Source organism: Lagopus leucura, unplaced genomic scaffold (assembly GCF_019238085.1).
Source record: "Lagopus leucura isolate 7727_CA_CO unplaced genomic scaffold, USGS_WTPT01 145-30_obj-0_obj, whole genome shotgun sequence".
Taxonomy (NCBI): domain Eukaryota; kingdom Metazoa; phylum Chordata; class Aves; order Galliformes; family Phasianidae; genus Lagopus; species Lagopus leucura.
In genome coordinates this window covers 12,691-24,228 of record NW_024964590.1, presented here as the reverse complement: position 1 = coordinate 24,228, position 11,538 = coordinate 12,691, and the positions used below count along the sequence as shown (strand labels likewise).

General features: G+C 53.3%; 1 protein-coding gene across 1 annotated transcript in view; it reads right to left on the bottom strand.

The window, feature by feature from the left end:
* Window positions 1-10,920, bottom strand: part of ELL (elongation factor for RNA polymerase II) — a gene marked incomplete at its 5' end in the record, with an annotated part of 18,265 nt that extends 7,345 nt beyond the window's left edge. The window contains 6 exons of the mRNA XM_042892174.1: window positions 35-131; window positions 2,272-2,396; window positions 5,044-5,297; window positions 7,603-7,766; window positions 8,012-8,133; window positions 10,873-10,920. Of these exons, the coding sequence (XP_042748108.1) occupies window positions 35-131; window positions 2,272-2,396; window positions 5,044-5,297; window positions 7,603-7,766; window positions 8,012-8,133; window positions 10,873-10,920 (810 nt within the window). The remainder of the gene's footprint in view (window positions 1-34; window positions 132-2,271; window positions 2,397-5,043; window positions 5,298-7,602; window positions 7,767-8,011; window positions 8,134-10,872) is intronic.
* Window positions 10,921-11,538: the final 618 nt, after the last annotated feature.

The window sequence follows — 11,538 nt, the reverse complement described above, 5'->3', positions numbered from 1 at the left end:
GGTGGCTGTGCTGGGTGCTGGTGGCTGTGCCTACCTGAGGAGGAGAGCCAGAGCTGGCGGTGTCTTTCGGAGGACTCAGGGAAGGTGCTTCTCCTTGAAACCCACTGCTGTTCTGGGGCTGGCAGAGTTTCCTGAAAAACAGAATTCAGGCTCAGACGCTGTGTTACACGGCAGAGGGCAGCACTCGGATCTGCCTGCAGAGCACAGTGCCCTCGCACGGCTCTGACTGCTGGGGGTGCCCTGACAGCAGCTCCTTTGGGCTCCTGGGTCTCTAAAATGCATTCAAGCCTGCCCTGCTCAAACCTGAACCTCCAGGTGCCTGCAGCCACACAACGGCCCAGGTTGGAAGGGACCTCAAGGACCACAAAGCTCCAACCCCCCTATTTCACAGCAGCCCAGGCTGCCCAGGGCCCCATCCAACCTGGCCTCAAACACCTCCAGGGACGGATGGGGCATCACAGCCTCTCTGGGCAGCTGTTCCAGCACCTCACCACCCTCTTTATAAAGAACTTCCCCCTGACATCCAACCTCAATCTTCCCTCCTTCATCTTAAAACCATCTCCCCTTGTCCTGCTGTTATCTACCCTTCCAGAGCAGCCCTGCACTGCTCTGCCCAATCTTATTTAGAACCATCTCAAATCAACCTAGAAAAGCACTGGCAGACTGAAGACAGGATGGGGAGCAGTGCAATTCCACACCCTGCACAGCATGGCAGCTCTTTGGATGTTTCCCGACCAGATGGAGAAATCCCATCATCTCCCAACACGTTAATTAGGGATTTCCAAGAAGCAAATGAAAGACAGCTCTGCTCTGACAGCGGCAAAGCACCTCTCTGCACTGGTGAAAGGGTGGAAAAACGACGTCAGGAGGAGCTGGGTGCAGCTCTCCCCATTCTCAATGTGTCCATTACCAGCAGAGCTGGATGCACAGCTCCCTTCTGCCCATGTTTTCCTCCTGCCCGCAGCCCGACGTGTTTTTTCCACTCTGCAGCCTCACTACCTGTGCAGGGCTTTGTTTGCACAGTGCAATGCATCCTTCCCAAGCTCTATTTTTAGGCCTTCGCATAACAGAATGCCACAGTTCCAGACAAAAGCAGCAAATACTGCCTTCTACAGGGAGAAATTACCTTTGCTGAAAGCCACGCAGACTGCATGGCAGCTGAGTTTTCCCATTTTATTATAACTCAACATGGACACCATTTGCATCAGTTTGGTTTCTCTTTAGCATGCTGAAGCACCTGGAGTGCAAGACGGTGTGACAAAGTCTCACCTCCAAGCCAGCTGTGCTTTCAAAGCATGGAAACCACTCAAACAGTGCATGCTCTGCTTAATTTATTGCACTTTGGGTCGAAGTCCTGCCTCAGCAACAACTCAGGTGCAGCATCTATCTGTGTGACAAAAGCTAGGTGGGATAAACACATCAAAAACCCAGGGAGCACACAGATAAACACAGAGTTGTGCTGGGATCTGGGAGCTGCAGACCCATCCCTGCTGCCTGCCAGCTTCTGGACTGGGAGGCTTCACCTGAGGACAAAGCCTTTAGCCAGTGATGGGACAACGCCATCACCTGCATCACCATCAGGGGTTGGATTCAGGCAGCTCTTGGTCAGCACAGAGCACAGCTGATGGGCAGAAGGACAACCAGCCATGCTGTAGGGATGCTACAGAAGTGCTCTGGTGCTTCTGCAGCCACATCTGTGCACGGCTCATTGCAGCCACGTCTCACATGGGATGCAACCGACGCTAAAAGAATTTCCAACACAGGAAAACCAAGGGAGAAAAACACAGCAAAGCACCCGAAGAACAATGCAGAAATTAAGCAGCACTTCTCCAAACAAAGAGCTCAGGGCTGCTGCAGGAGCAGAGCGCAGGGACGCAGAGCTCTGCTGGTTCTCCGCAGCCCTGAGCAAACACAGCACAGGAAGTCCTGTACCAGGAGATATGGAAAAAAAGAAAGGAGAGTTTCAATGGAGCTGCCCTGGACACGTTGACCTCACTCCAGCGTTTTAAGCCACCATGAAGCCCTAACAGCAGCAGCTCTTTACCCCATCCAGGTAAGCTCTGAGTTTCAATCATGGCAGCAGGCAGCCTTGGATCTGAAGACTGTGCCCACTTCTGCTATTCTCAAGCTTAACCAACTTCATCTGGAGAACAGATTTACTTAACATTAAATGTCAACTGCCCACAGCTCTGCTGAGTCTCCCCAGTTTATAGCTACCAACCTGGCCCAGCGTTTTCAAGCTGCAGATATCACAGAAGAGGGAATAATTACCGGACAAGAATCCTCTTCAGCAGCTGCTGGTCTCCTTCAGAATAGCCAGGCCAGTCCTTCTGCACCTCTTTGTAGACACAGTCTTTCAGTGTGAAAGTGCTGTCCTTGGCACTCAGATTTGCCACCTGCAACAAAAAGTAATTGGCATAAAACTGTTAGAATTTCAGTTTCTCACTTGCTGGAACAAAAGAGATGCAAAAGACGCAGGCAAAGCTCTCAGCACTCAGCGGTTGGAGGGGGAATCAGAACAAGGGGATACCTTAAAAACCACTCCCAAATTTTGTAGATTTACTCTGCTTTTCTTTTGCCTTATCAGTGTGATGGAACGGACTGAGGAACAAGTTGGACCTAAGCAGATTATTCAGCCTGGATGGGCTGGAACAGTTCAGCATCAGTTGGCAGCAGTCCTTGGAAGCCAACCCAGCAGGAAGAGGCAGCTCGCAGCAGCTGAACCAGCACAGGGTGAGGAGAGGAAGGCTGCAGGAGGGAACCCCTGACTGCCACGCCAGCCCAGCAGCAGACAGAGCTCCGTCTGGAGGGGCAGCACAGAGAATCCCCTGCAGGTGGGATGCAGCAGGGAGATCACACTGCAGGTCGGGTCCCTCTATGGAGGAGAACTTTCCTGAGGACTGCTTTAGGGAGAGAACAGCAAAGCCTGTGACCCCCAGCTTGTAACGTGGGGTTTTACGTAAATCATCGTGCCCAAATCCCGTGCTGCAACTTCAGAGCACTTGAAGAGCACGAGCAGCTCTGTGGCAACTGATCCAAGCCCATTGTGTTTCCCTTCCCCGCAGAACTGCATGGTGCCTACGTGGATAGGAAGCAGCGCTGGAACTGGCAGCATTGTGTTAGAATGGAAACAGCTTGCTGCGAGTTATCCCACTTTCATCAGTCTTTCCACAGCGTGACTGAAAATTTAACCTCTTGCTGCTGTCTGAAAACACGACGACAGCACAAACCAAGGACTGAACACACACTGATGCTGCTCTGTGTGAGCCAACCCTCCGTGGGAGGCTGCAGAGCACTGAGACCAGAAAGAGAGCAAAGCCCTCCACGGATGTAGAAAGAGACCCTGAGCCCAACGGTGGTTGGATCAGATCATCTCAGAGGCCTTCCCTTCCCGAGGCCAAGGGCTCTGTGGTTCTGCCATAGAGCAGAGGGCAGCAGCCCACCTCCCAGCCTGCAGCCCAGCACTGCGAGCTGCTCTCATTCACTGCTGCAGGACTGCTGCTCTCTGGCTGCACTCAGTGGAGGCGCCTGGGAGTTTGTTACCTGCACAGCGATGAAATAACCTCAGAAAAGCAGGTGATGGAGTGGGAAGTTTTAATTAAAAAGATGCTGCTAATCTCGCTTTTTGGCCTTCGGGAAGATTTTGACCTGGTATTAAAAGCAAAAAGCTGGAAAACCAAATAGAGCCAAGCGCTCCTGATAAGTGAAAAATAAAAAGCGCAGCTCTGGCTTCACATGGCCAGCATTGCTTTCCCCTTCAGTTGTCAGCTTTCCAACACCCTGAGCCAACAGGCAAGAAGGCTGGAACTGTGCTTTGCATTGAGAGAGCCCAGCAAACAAGTCCTGCACAGAAAGCAAAGGCGGGCTGTGCTTGCAGGGCTGTTCTGCAGCGGATGCAGCTCTGTGCTGCTCTGCACACAGCCGGAGCTGCTGCCTCCCATTCTGCTGTGCTGGGCTCTGCAAGCTCCACCCCATGCCTCTCAAAAATAGAAACCTTGCAAAATTAGGCCAAAAGGCCATCAGGAGGAACACAGAGTCCTGCAATGATGGGAGAGCACAAAAGCCCACACCTATATGCAGTCAGACATGTTGCCAAGGTGCAGCTTGTCACTCCTTGTATTTTAGCTAGTCGGTGCCACTGGTGGCCCTGGCAGTGCTGGGAGGAGGAGAGCCTACAGGCAATGTGCTGCAGCAAAGCCAGCACTGAGCTCTACTGGGGCGACCTGCAGCCACAGCCAGGCTCATCACCACCTGCTGGGGGCTGCTGAGCATCACCAGGAGATGAGCACCAAAGACAGTGCTGTTAAATGTGCTCCCAGCACTTGGCAGGCTGTGCAAAAACATTGTAGAGCTGCTGGAAAACGAAGGGCTGTGGGATTAAAACGTAGGGAGGGAGTGAGCTGTGGCAGCAGGAGCCACTCGCAGCGACCTGCTCTGTGCCCTGGGCAAACCAACCCCTCATCAGCTGTGCATCTCAGCTATGGAAAGGAGTGAAATGAAAACAATCCGACACAGAAGAGGGCAGCTGCAGCATTTAGATAATAGCCGTGGTGTGTCTGGTACTGCCAGAGCAAGAAAGGTGTTTACTGCAATTCCTAAAATGGCACCTTCACCATGACTCAAAGCGCTGAGGACTGATTCAGCCAGGAGACAGCTTTGCCACTTGGCATACAAATAATATGGTTAGCAAGAAGCTGCACGATCTGCACACCTGACCAGGGGCAGTGCTGAGCAGGAAAAGCACGGAGCAACACAAAGCTCAGCACGGAGGGACAAGTCCTTCCTTCACATGGAAAACAGCTCACACTGCTGTGTGGCTGCGTTAATAAAGACCAGTGGAGCAGATTTATAGGTTACAACAATTCCCATCACACTGAGAGCCTCTGTCAGGAACTCCCCCTGCTGCCAACCTGCGTGCCCCTTAAGCAACTGAGCTGCTGAGCCGAGGTCGCACAGCACGCATTCGCACCCAAGCAGAATTCAGTGCCCTCCTGAGGAGAGGTTTCTCTTTACCTAAGGAGACGCCTCCATCTGAGTACAAACCTGCTGCAGAAGGTTGTCCAGCAAATCCTTGTCCTGCTGAGAAAGTCCATCCTTCTGCAATCTGAGAATAAGTTCAGGTTTCTTATAAGGCTTTAGTGCCAGTAAGTGCACAACCCTATCTTTGAAGGGCCTCTGAGAAATGGCGCTATTGCCTCTCTTTATTGCACTGGCAAGGTTGACTGGCGTTGGGCGCTTCCTGGAGGGAACAGCATCGGAAGCTCCTGGTGCAGGCTTACGCACCTGAACCTTTTTGCCTAAAATGAGACGAGAACAGTGAACTGCAGCAGTCACCTCGCAAAGGCCAGCGGTTTGTCAACGCGAACATGGAGTTCATCACACGCTCTGAAGTCCCCCAGGTGACACCGAAGGACACGCAGCCCCTCAGCTCAGCACCACCAGCGGCGCCCTGTGAGCCACACGATTTGTGACAAACTCGCAGCCAGCAGCAGCACCAGGCTCCAGAGACCGGAGCGCTCCTGGCCACGAGCTCACATAAAGCTCCCTTTGTCTGCCAGCTCTGCATTTATCCCCACTGTGAGTACCCCCGTGGTTACTCCCACCTCCCCAGGAGGAGGAAAGTTTGGCATTATTATGTAGAGGAGTCGAAATGAGGAGTGGAAGGAGCAGAGCCGGTCAGCGCGGCTCCCTGCTGCTGAGCTCAGCAGAAGCGCGGCTCCAGCAGATGTTTCTGCTTTAGAACAATAGGAACTTTATGGGGCCAGGTCCACCTCCTCTCTGCCGCACGGCCACGTGAATGGGGTCTAACGCTGACACATTTCCCTATTCATTAGTGCTGACTGTTCCCATAGAAGAACTCTGCTACTCGGCAGCTCTGCCTCCGGCCGCGTTTCGCAGCAGCCCAGCTCAGCTCCATCCCAGATGCAGCTCTTGCTTTCTTACAGCATGACACAAGAATTCATTTTTCCCATTCCTATTGAAAAACCAACTTGAACTGGAATCCTCGCAGGTCCCACAGCACTGACCAGAGCACAGAACTCAGAGAATGCCCTGCTGTGAACACAGAACGGGTCACAGGGCCAGGCTCCCGCCACCAACGGCAGAAAGAGCAAATCAAAACAAATGCAAGGGTTCCAAGGTCACAAAAGTGGGGATGCAGAAACAGCACTTTGGTTCAGGAACGTGACCTTCCTTGGGACAAACAACGTCCAGCATTTATCGCAGCGAGCTGGGAGCTTTATCTCCGCGTGGCAATGCTGCGCTGCTAGGAAGCAATGCTTTCAACTGAGTCATCTGGAGGTGCTGGTGACTGTCTGCACTGTTTGTTTTACTGACATGCAGATTGCATAACCGAGTCCCCATTTCCTGGCTCGCTGTTACGCTGATGCAGAGAAGTCCAACCCAGCGGCAGTGGGGCTGTGCAGGAGGAGGGGGAAGCTCTGCTCCCACGTCAAACATCCCAGCACAGCGGTCAGCAGGGCCTCGCCGCCAGCTGTGGGCTATGGGAACGTTTACAAGCCTTCTACAGCTCCCCTCACTGCCAGGTTGTGAACAGCAAAAACATATTGTGACATCTCCACTTGGGGCTGCTGCCAGCACGGGCAGCAACGGGGGGAGAAGAAACTGAGGCCAGAGCACTGCGTCCCGTACAGCATCACGTGTGGATGGATGTGACTGCAGTGCACACAGATGCACTCAGTGCATATAGGCACAGCCCCCTACAGACACTGCCTACACGCACCAACATCACTTCACAGCCACGCTGCCCTCCTGCTCTCCCTGTTGCCCTGTTCTGATGTTTCAGGTAAACTGCCCTGCTTTCCAGCTGTCATTTTTTAAGGCAAGTTGGGCTGCATCCCTCTGGGAAGCAATCTGCTCTGAGAATCTTCTGAGCCCGACTTCAGCCACTTACTGTAACGTCCTCAGATATAAGCTAAACAAAACAGTCCTCTCGTCTACAGGAAATCAATGCATTTCCTTCCTGATTACTATCTCATTTCTCAGTTTTGAGCACTTGGTGGATAAAACAATGAGTCAGGGTCAGCTCTGCTTGCTGCAACGCACCACTCTCAGCACAGACATCCCCTGCAGAGGGGCAGGCTGCAGACCCCGTGGGCCTGGAGGAGCTGGGCTCTGCTCACAGCTGACCACACAGACCTGACTTTGTTGCCAGGCTGAGGTTAAGCAGGGAGCAGTTCCCATCAGTCTCCGCAGGCTCCTTCTGGAGCTCACTGATATCTCACCACACTTTAATTCCCTCTGTAGAGATTTCTCCCTTTGCTGGCACCATAAGGTGGTTCCTCCAAGGCTGCAGCCAGCAGCTCTAATTGGGCCTCCTGGCTGACGACCACGATAGCATCAGTGTGCTGCACCACTGCTTGGTGACAGAGCCACACCGGGGTGACTGCAGAGCCAGAGGGTTGAGCGGAGATGGAAACCATCAAGAAGTCACAGTGCAAGGAGGCCAACACTGCCATTCACCAGACACGCCAACGACACCACCAGGCGTTGGTGGAAGACATTCACCCTCGGTCACTGACAGCAAAACGAACAGGAGCACAACCTCAGCAAGGACAGCCCCCACATCGAGGTGCTGCTTACCTACATATCTGCCCCCAGGCTTAATGACGATGGCACTCCGGCTGCGTGTCTCCTCCTCCGCCTGCGCCATGCTCTGCCGCGCCTTCTGGTACGAGTCGTCGGTGGCACACACAGTGATCTTGTCCTGTATGCTCCCCAGGCAATCCAGGTGGATGTTGCCGTTGCTGCAAAAGAAAAGCGGTGCAGAGGATGCTCCCACGGCTGCAGACAGCTGAAGCTGCGCTAAGGAACAACAGGGGAGTGCAGAGAGATAAGCCTGACTCTTCTGCTTACCCAAATGCGCACGCAAACAGACTGCAAGGTCTCCAACCTCAAAAAACACTCTATGTTTTGTTCAAGTTTGTTAAGGAAACAATTCTACAAAATACAAGGTAAGAAACAGCTGGGGTGCTTTTGGTGCATCACTCACCTGGACACATACTGCTGGATGCAGTCAAAGCTGCCCTGGGGGCTGTCCTTGCCAATGTTGGAAAGATAGAAGGTGAAAGTCCGCACCTCGGTCGGGCGGTCCGGCCTGGGAATTGCGATGTGCTGTGAGGATGGAGAAAAACTAGGCTCACCCCCACTGCCACAAAAGCCCATTTTTTGGCAATGAGTGTGCTCTGAGCCGTTCTGGGATCCAACCCAAGGAAAGCAGGTGGAGTACTGCGCAGGAGATTGCAAAGTGCAGGCTGGGGAGAAGCTGCAAGCAGGATTCAAGTCACGGTGCAGCAGTGAGAGGGCAGGAGAGGAGGCAGGGATGGAGAGGTGAGTGGAAAGCAGAACAGAGGTAGGAACTGGCGGCTCACTGCCCTCCAAAGCAGAGCCCACAATCATCTTTTTCTAGGAATCTGACCCAATTCTATCAATTCAGGCTTAAAACAGACTTGCAATCCCTATTTATGTTCAATTTAAAACACTGGAGACCTGTCTCTTTAGACTTAGCGATCCAGCACTAAGCACAGCACAGGCTGGAGCACCAGGCAGCACCGGTGCTGCCTCTTTTTTGAGGGATTATAATTCCATACTGAGATTTCACGGCTCGCAGTGCTGTGTGACGTGGCTGCTAAATTAAATATTTAATCAAGCATCAAGTGTGCTCGGCAGCACCTGCACGGCACTCCTCCCATGGCTCCACTCTGCAAACTGAGGCCTGAAATACAGATCCACAAAGGGGAGATCCGCTCCCCTTTGGTGCTGCAGTGCAAGATGCAGACTGATCTGTATTTATGTGCGCTCAGAGAGCAGGGATGGACCCGGTGAGCTGGTGAGTGCTGTGAGCACCCAGCCCCCACCTGCCCCACAGCACCAAGCCCAGACTACAGCGGGGGCAACAAACCCTTCTACCCCCAGCAGGCAGCTGGGAGCACACACAGCTCCGGGTGCTCTGCACGCTGAGCCCACGGCCAAGAGGAGCAAACGGGGCTGCATGTTTGCAAAGCAAAGCCTGAAGGACGCGTGCAAACTGTGGCACTGCTGCAGGAACGGCTGCTGCTGCCCTGCTGGTGCTTCTGCAGATCTGCGAGAGCTGCCTGGGCACAGAGATGTGCAGCGTATGCAAAGCGGCCGTTATCGAGGAATTATTTTTAGCTGGAGCAGAAGGGTTTCTCGAGCCACCACAGCAGCACGGTGACGGCGTGGAGGGAGCCCTAATTTTGGTGCAGTCGTACAGCAGTAACCATGGGCGCTTAAAAATAGCTCGGCACAGATGTGACTCGCGTTTCTTCTTTCAAGTAATATTCATCTGTGTACAGCTCATTCTGAATGGCAATTTCACCTTCCTCTATTTATACCAACACGAGTTCATCCCAAGAAAGAAGGGAAACGTCACATTTTCCGCTCACGTCGGGCTGAGCCGTGCCCAGCAGCCTGCAGGAGCACCCGCGTCACCGGAGGCTTTCTGTGCCCCCTCCTCTGCTTCCCCCCACGTAAGCACCTGCAGATCTGACCAACCTCATCCCTCTATGGGCTTTTACCAAAACAGAAACACCTTCAGCCCTCCTCACCGAGCTGCCTGCCCTCCCTGGATCCTTTTTGCAGCCCTCTTCTGGATGCGCTCCCGCAGTCTGTGTCTGTCCCATGCTGAGGACTCCCCTCCTGGGCACACAGCTGGAGGGGCAGAGCCCTCCCCAACCTGCACAAGGTACTTCCACAAATGGAAACGTTTTAATGCAATCAGATGCATTTGAGAACTTGAGAACTTACTCTATCAGTGCTGTTACCTTCCCAGTCCATAGGTGGGAAGCGCCTCGAGCCCCACTGCCAGCCCCACGAGCAGGGCACAGTCCTGATGCAGGCAGGCGCTCTGCTAAGAGCCAGATGGTGACACAGCTGCCAGCTCCCCATCAGCACTATAAAAATCATAATGTGGGGACAAAGGGCCTTCCTGACAGCCTCAAGTGAAGCGCAGAGCTGAGCTCTACTTTTGGCCTCTCTGTGACAATTAATTCACCTGCTGACGAGGAGCTGGGGCAGTAGCAGGGTGCTGCTCTGTGAGGGCTCAGGGACTCCATCCCCATTTTTTTGGTGCTGTTTTCACTCACCCCCCCCTCTGGACGCCCCATTCCCAGCACTGCCCAGCTTCACGGCACGCTTCCCATCCCAGCAGTGGGGCTGTGTCAGCTGCTCTCACTGATTTCACCACAATGCTCCCTTCGAGGAAGATGAAGGAAAGAGGAGGATGGGCAGAGCTCAGGCAGCTGTGCAGGAAGAGGCAGACAGACCTGAGCTGCCTGCTCCCCCAATGGCACACAGGTTGGTCACTCACCTGCAGCTCTCCCACACTGTGTTCTGCTGGAGCCCCACCTGGCTGACACACGAGCAAGGAGGGACTGCCTGACTTCAATGCCTGTGTAGCTCAAGCACATCTGAAACTTCCACTGGGCCACCACAAAAGCACCTCTGATTCACAGCTGCCTTCGTGTTCTGAAAACAAACCTTACATTCCCTCTCCTTATGTTGAGCACCTGAAGTTAATGCACGCTTTTCTGTATCTAAAAAGTAGATAAATCACTTTTTCAAACCACAGGATGGCCCAGGTTGGAAGGCACCTGGGAGTCCGTCCAGCCCCGGCCCTGCTGCAAGCTTATAGAGCTCCTGCACAGTGAGCAGCATTGGCTCTGTCCTGGAGCAGCTCTGAGCTGCACAGCCTCCACCTAAAGAACTCAGAGTGTGTGCAGGAGCAGGACGGAGTTGGACAGACAGAGTGGGACAGACAGACAAAGATTGCTCACATCACTGCAAAAGCAAAACCGGTGCGCGCTTCCCCAGGCGGCCCCTGGGCTGACTTACCCCTTGGCTTCCTTGAAACTGGATTACCGGTTTTGAAGTCACAGTATCCTACAAAAACAAATAAAAGAAGAATTAGAGGAGCACAAGGCTCAGACAGCCGCTGTCGAACAAGTCAGCTGGATTTTCCACCTATGCTTTTTTTTTTTTTAAAGAACGAGGCTCAGAAATACACAGAGAGAAAATGCAGGAGCAGCAGAAGCAGAGAAAGGATGAGAGCACGATGCCATCAGCTCCAAGCACTGCTCTCAGCCACTGACCTCCAGAGAAAGGGATGCTGTGACACGGCTCCCTCCGGCGCAGAGCAGAGCGCTGCGTGTCCTCAGTGCTTGTGCAAGTTTTGAGTTAAACAGGGAGTATTTGAGGGGAAAATTTATGGCAGCTCAGAGAATGCACGAAGTGAACTTCTTCCAGCAGAATGCTGGCAATTGGATGGGGAGGCAAACGGAGGCTCTGCTGCTCTGCCCAGCAGCCTGCCTGCTCCTCCCAGCTGCAGCCCCTCTGCTGCTCCAAGCTCAGGCAGGCGCAGCTCCTCGGTCCTCCTGCAGCACAGACTGTGCACGAATCAATGCACCATAGGAAATCTGGGTGCCAAAAAGCCTGAAAAATGATCTTGTAGAGCTAATTACAGATCGGGGAAGGCCTGCAATTAATTCTGGAGGATTACTT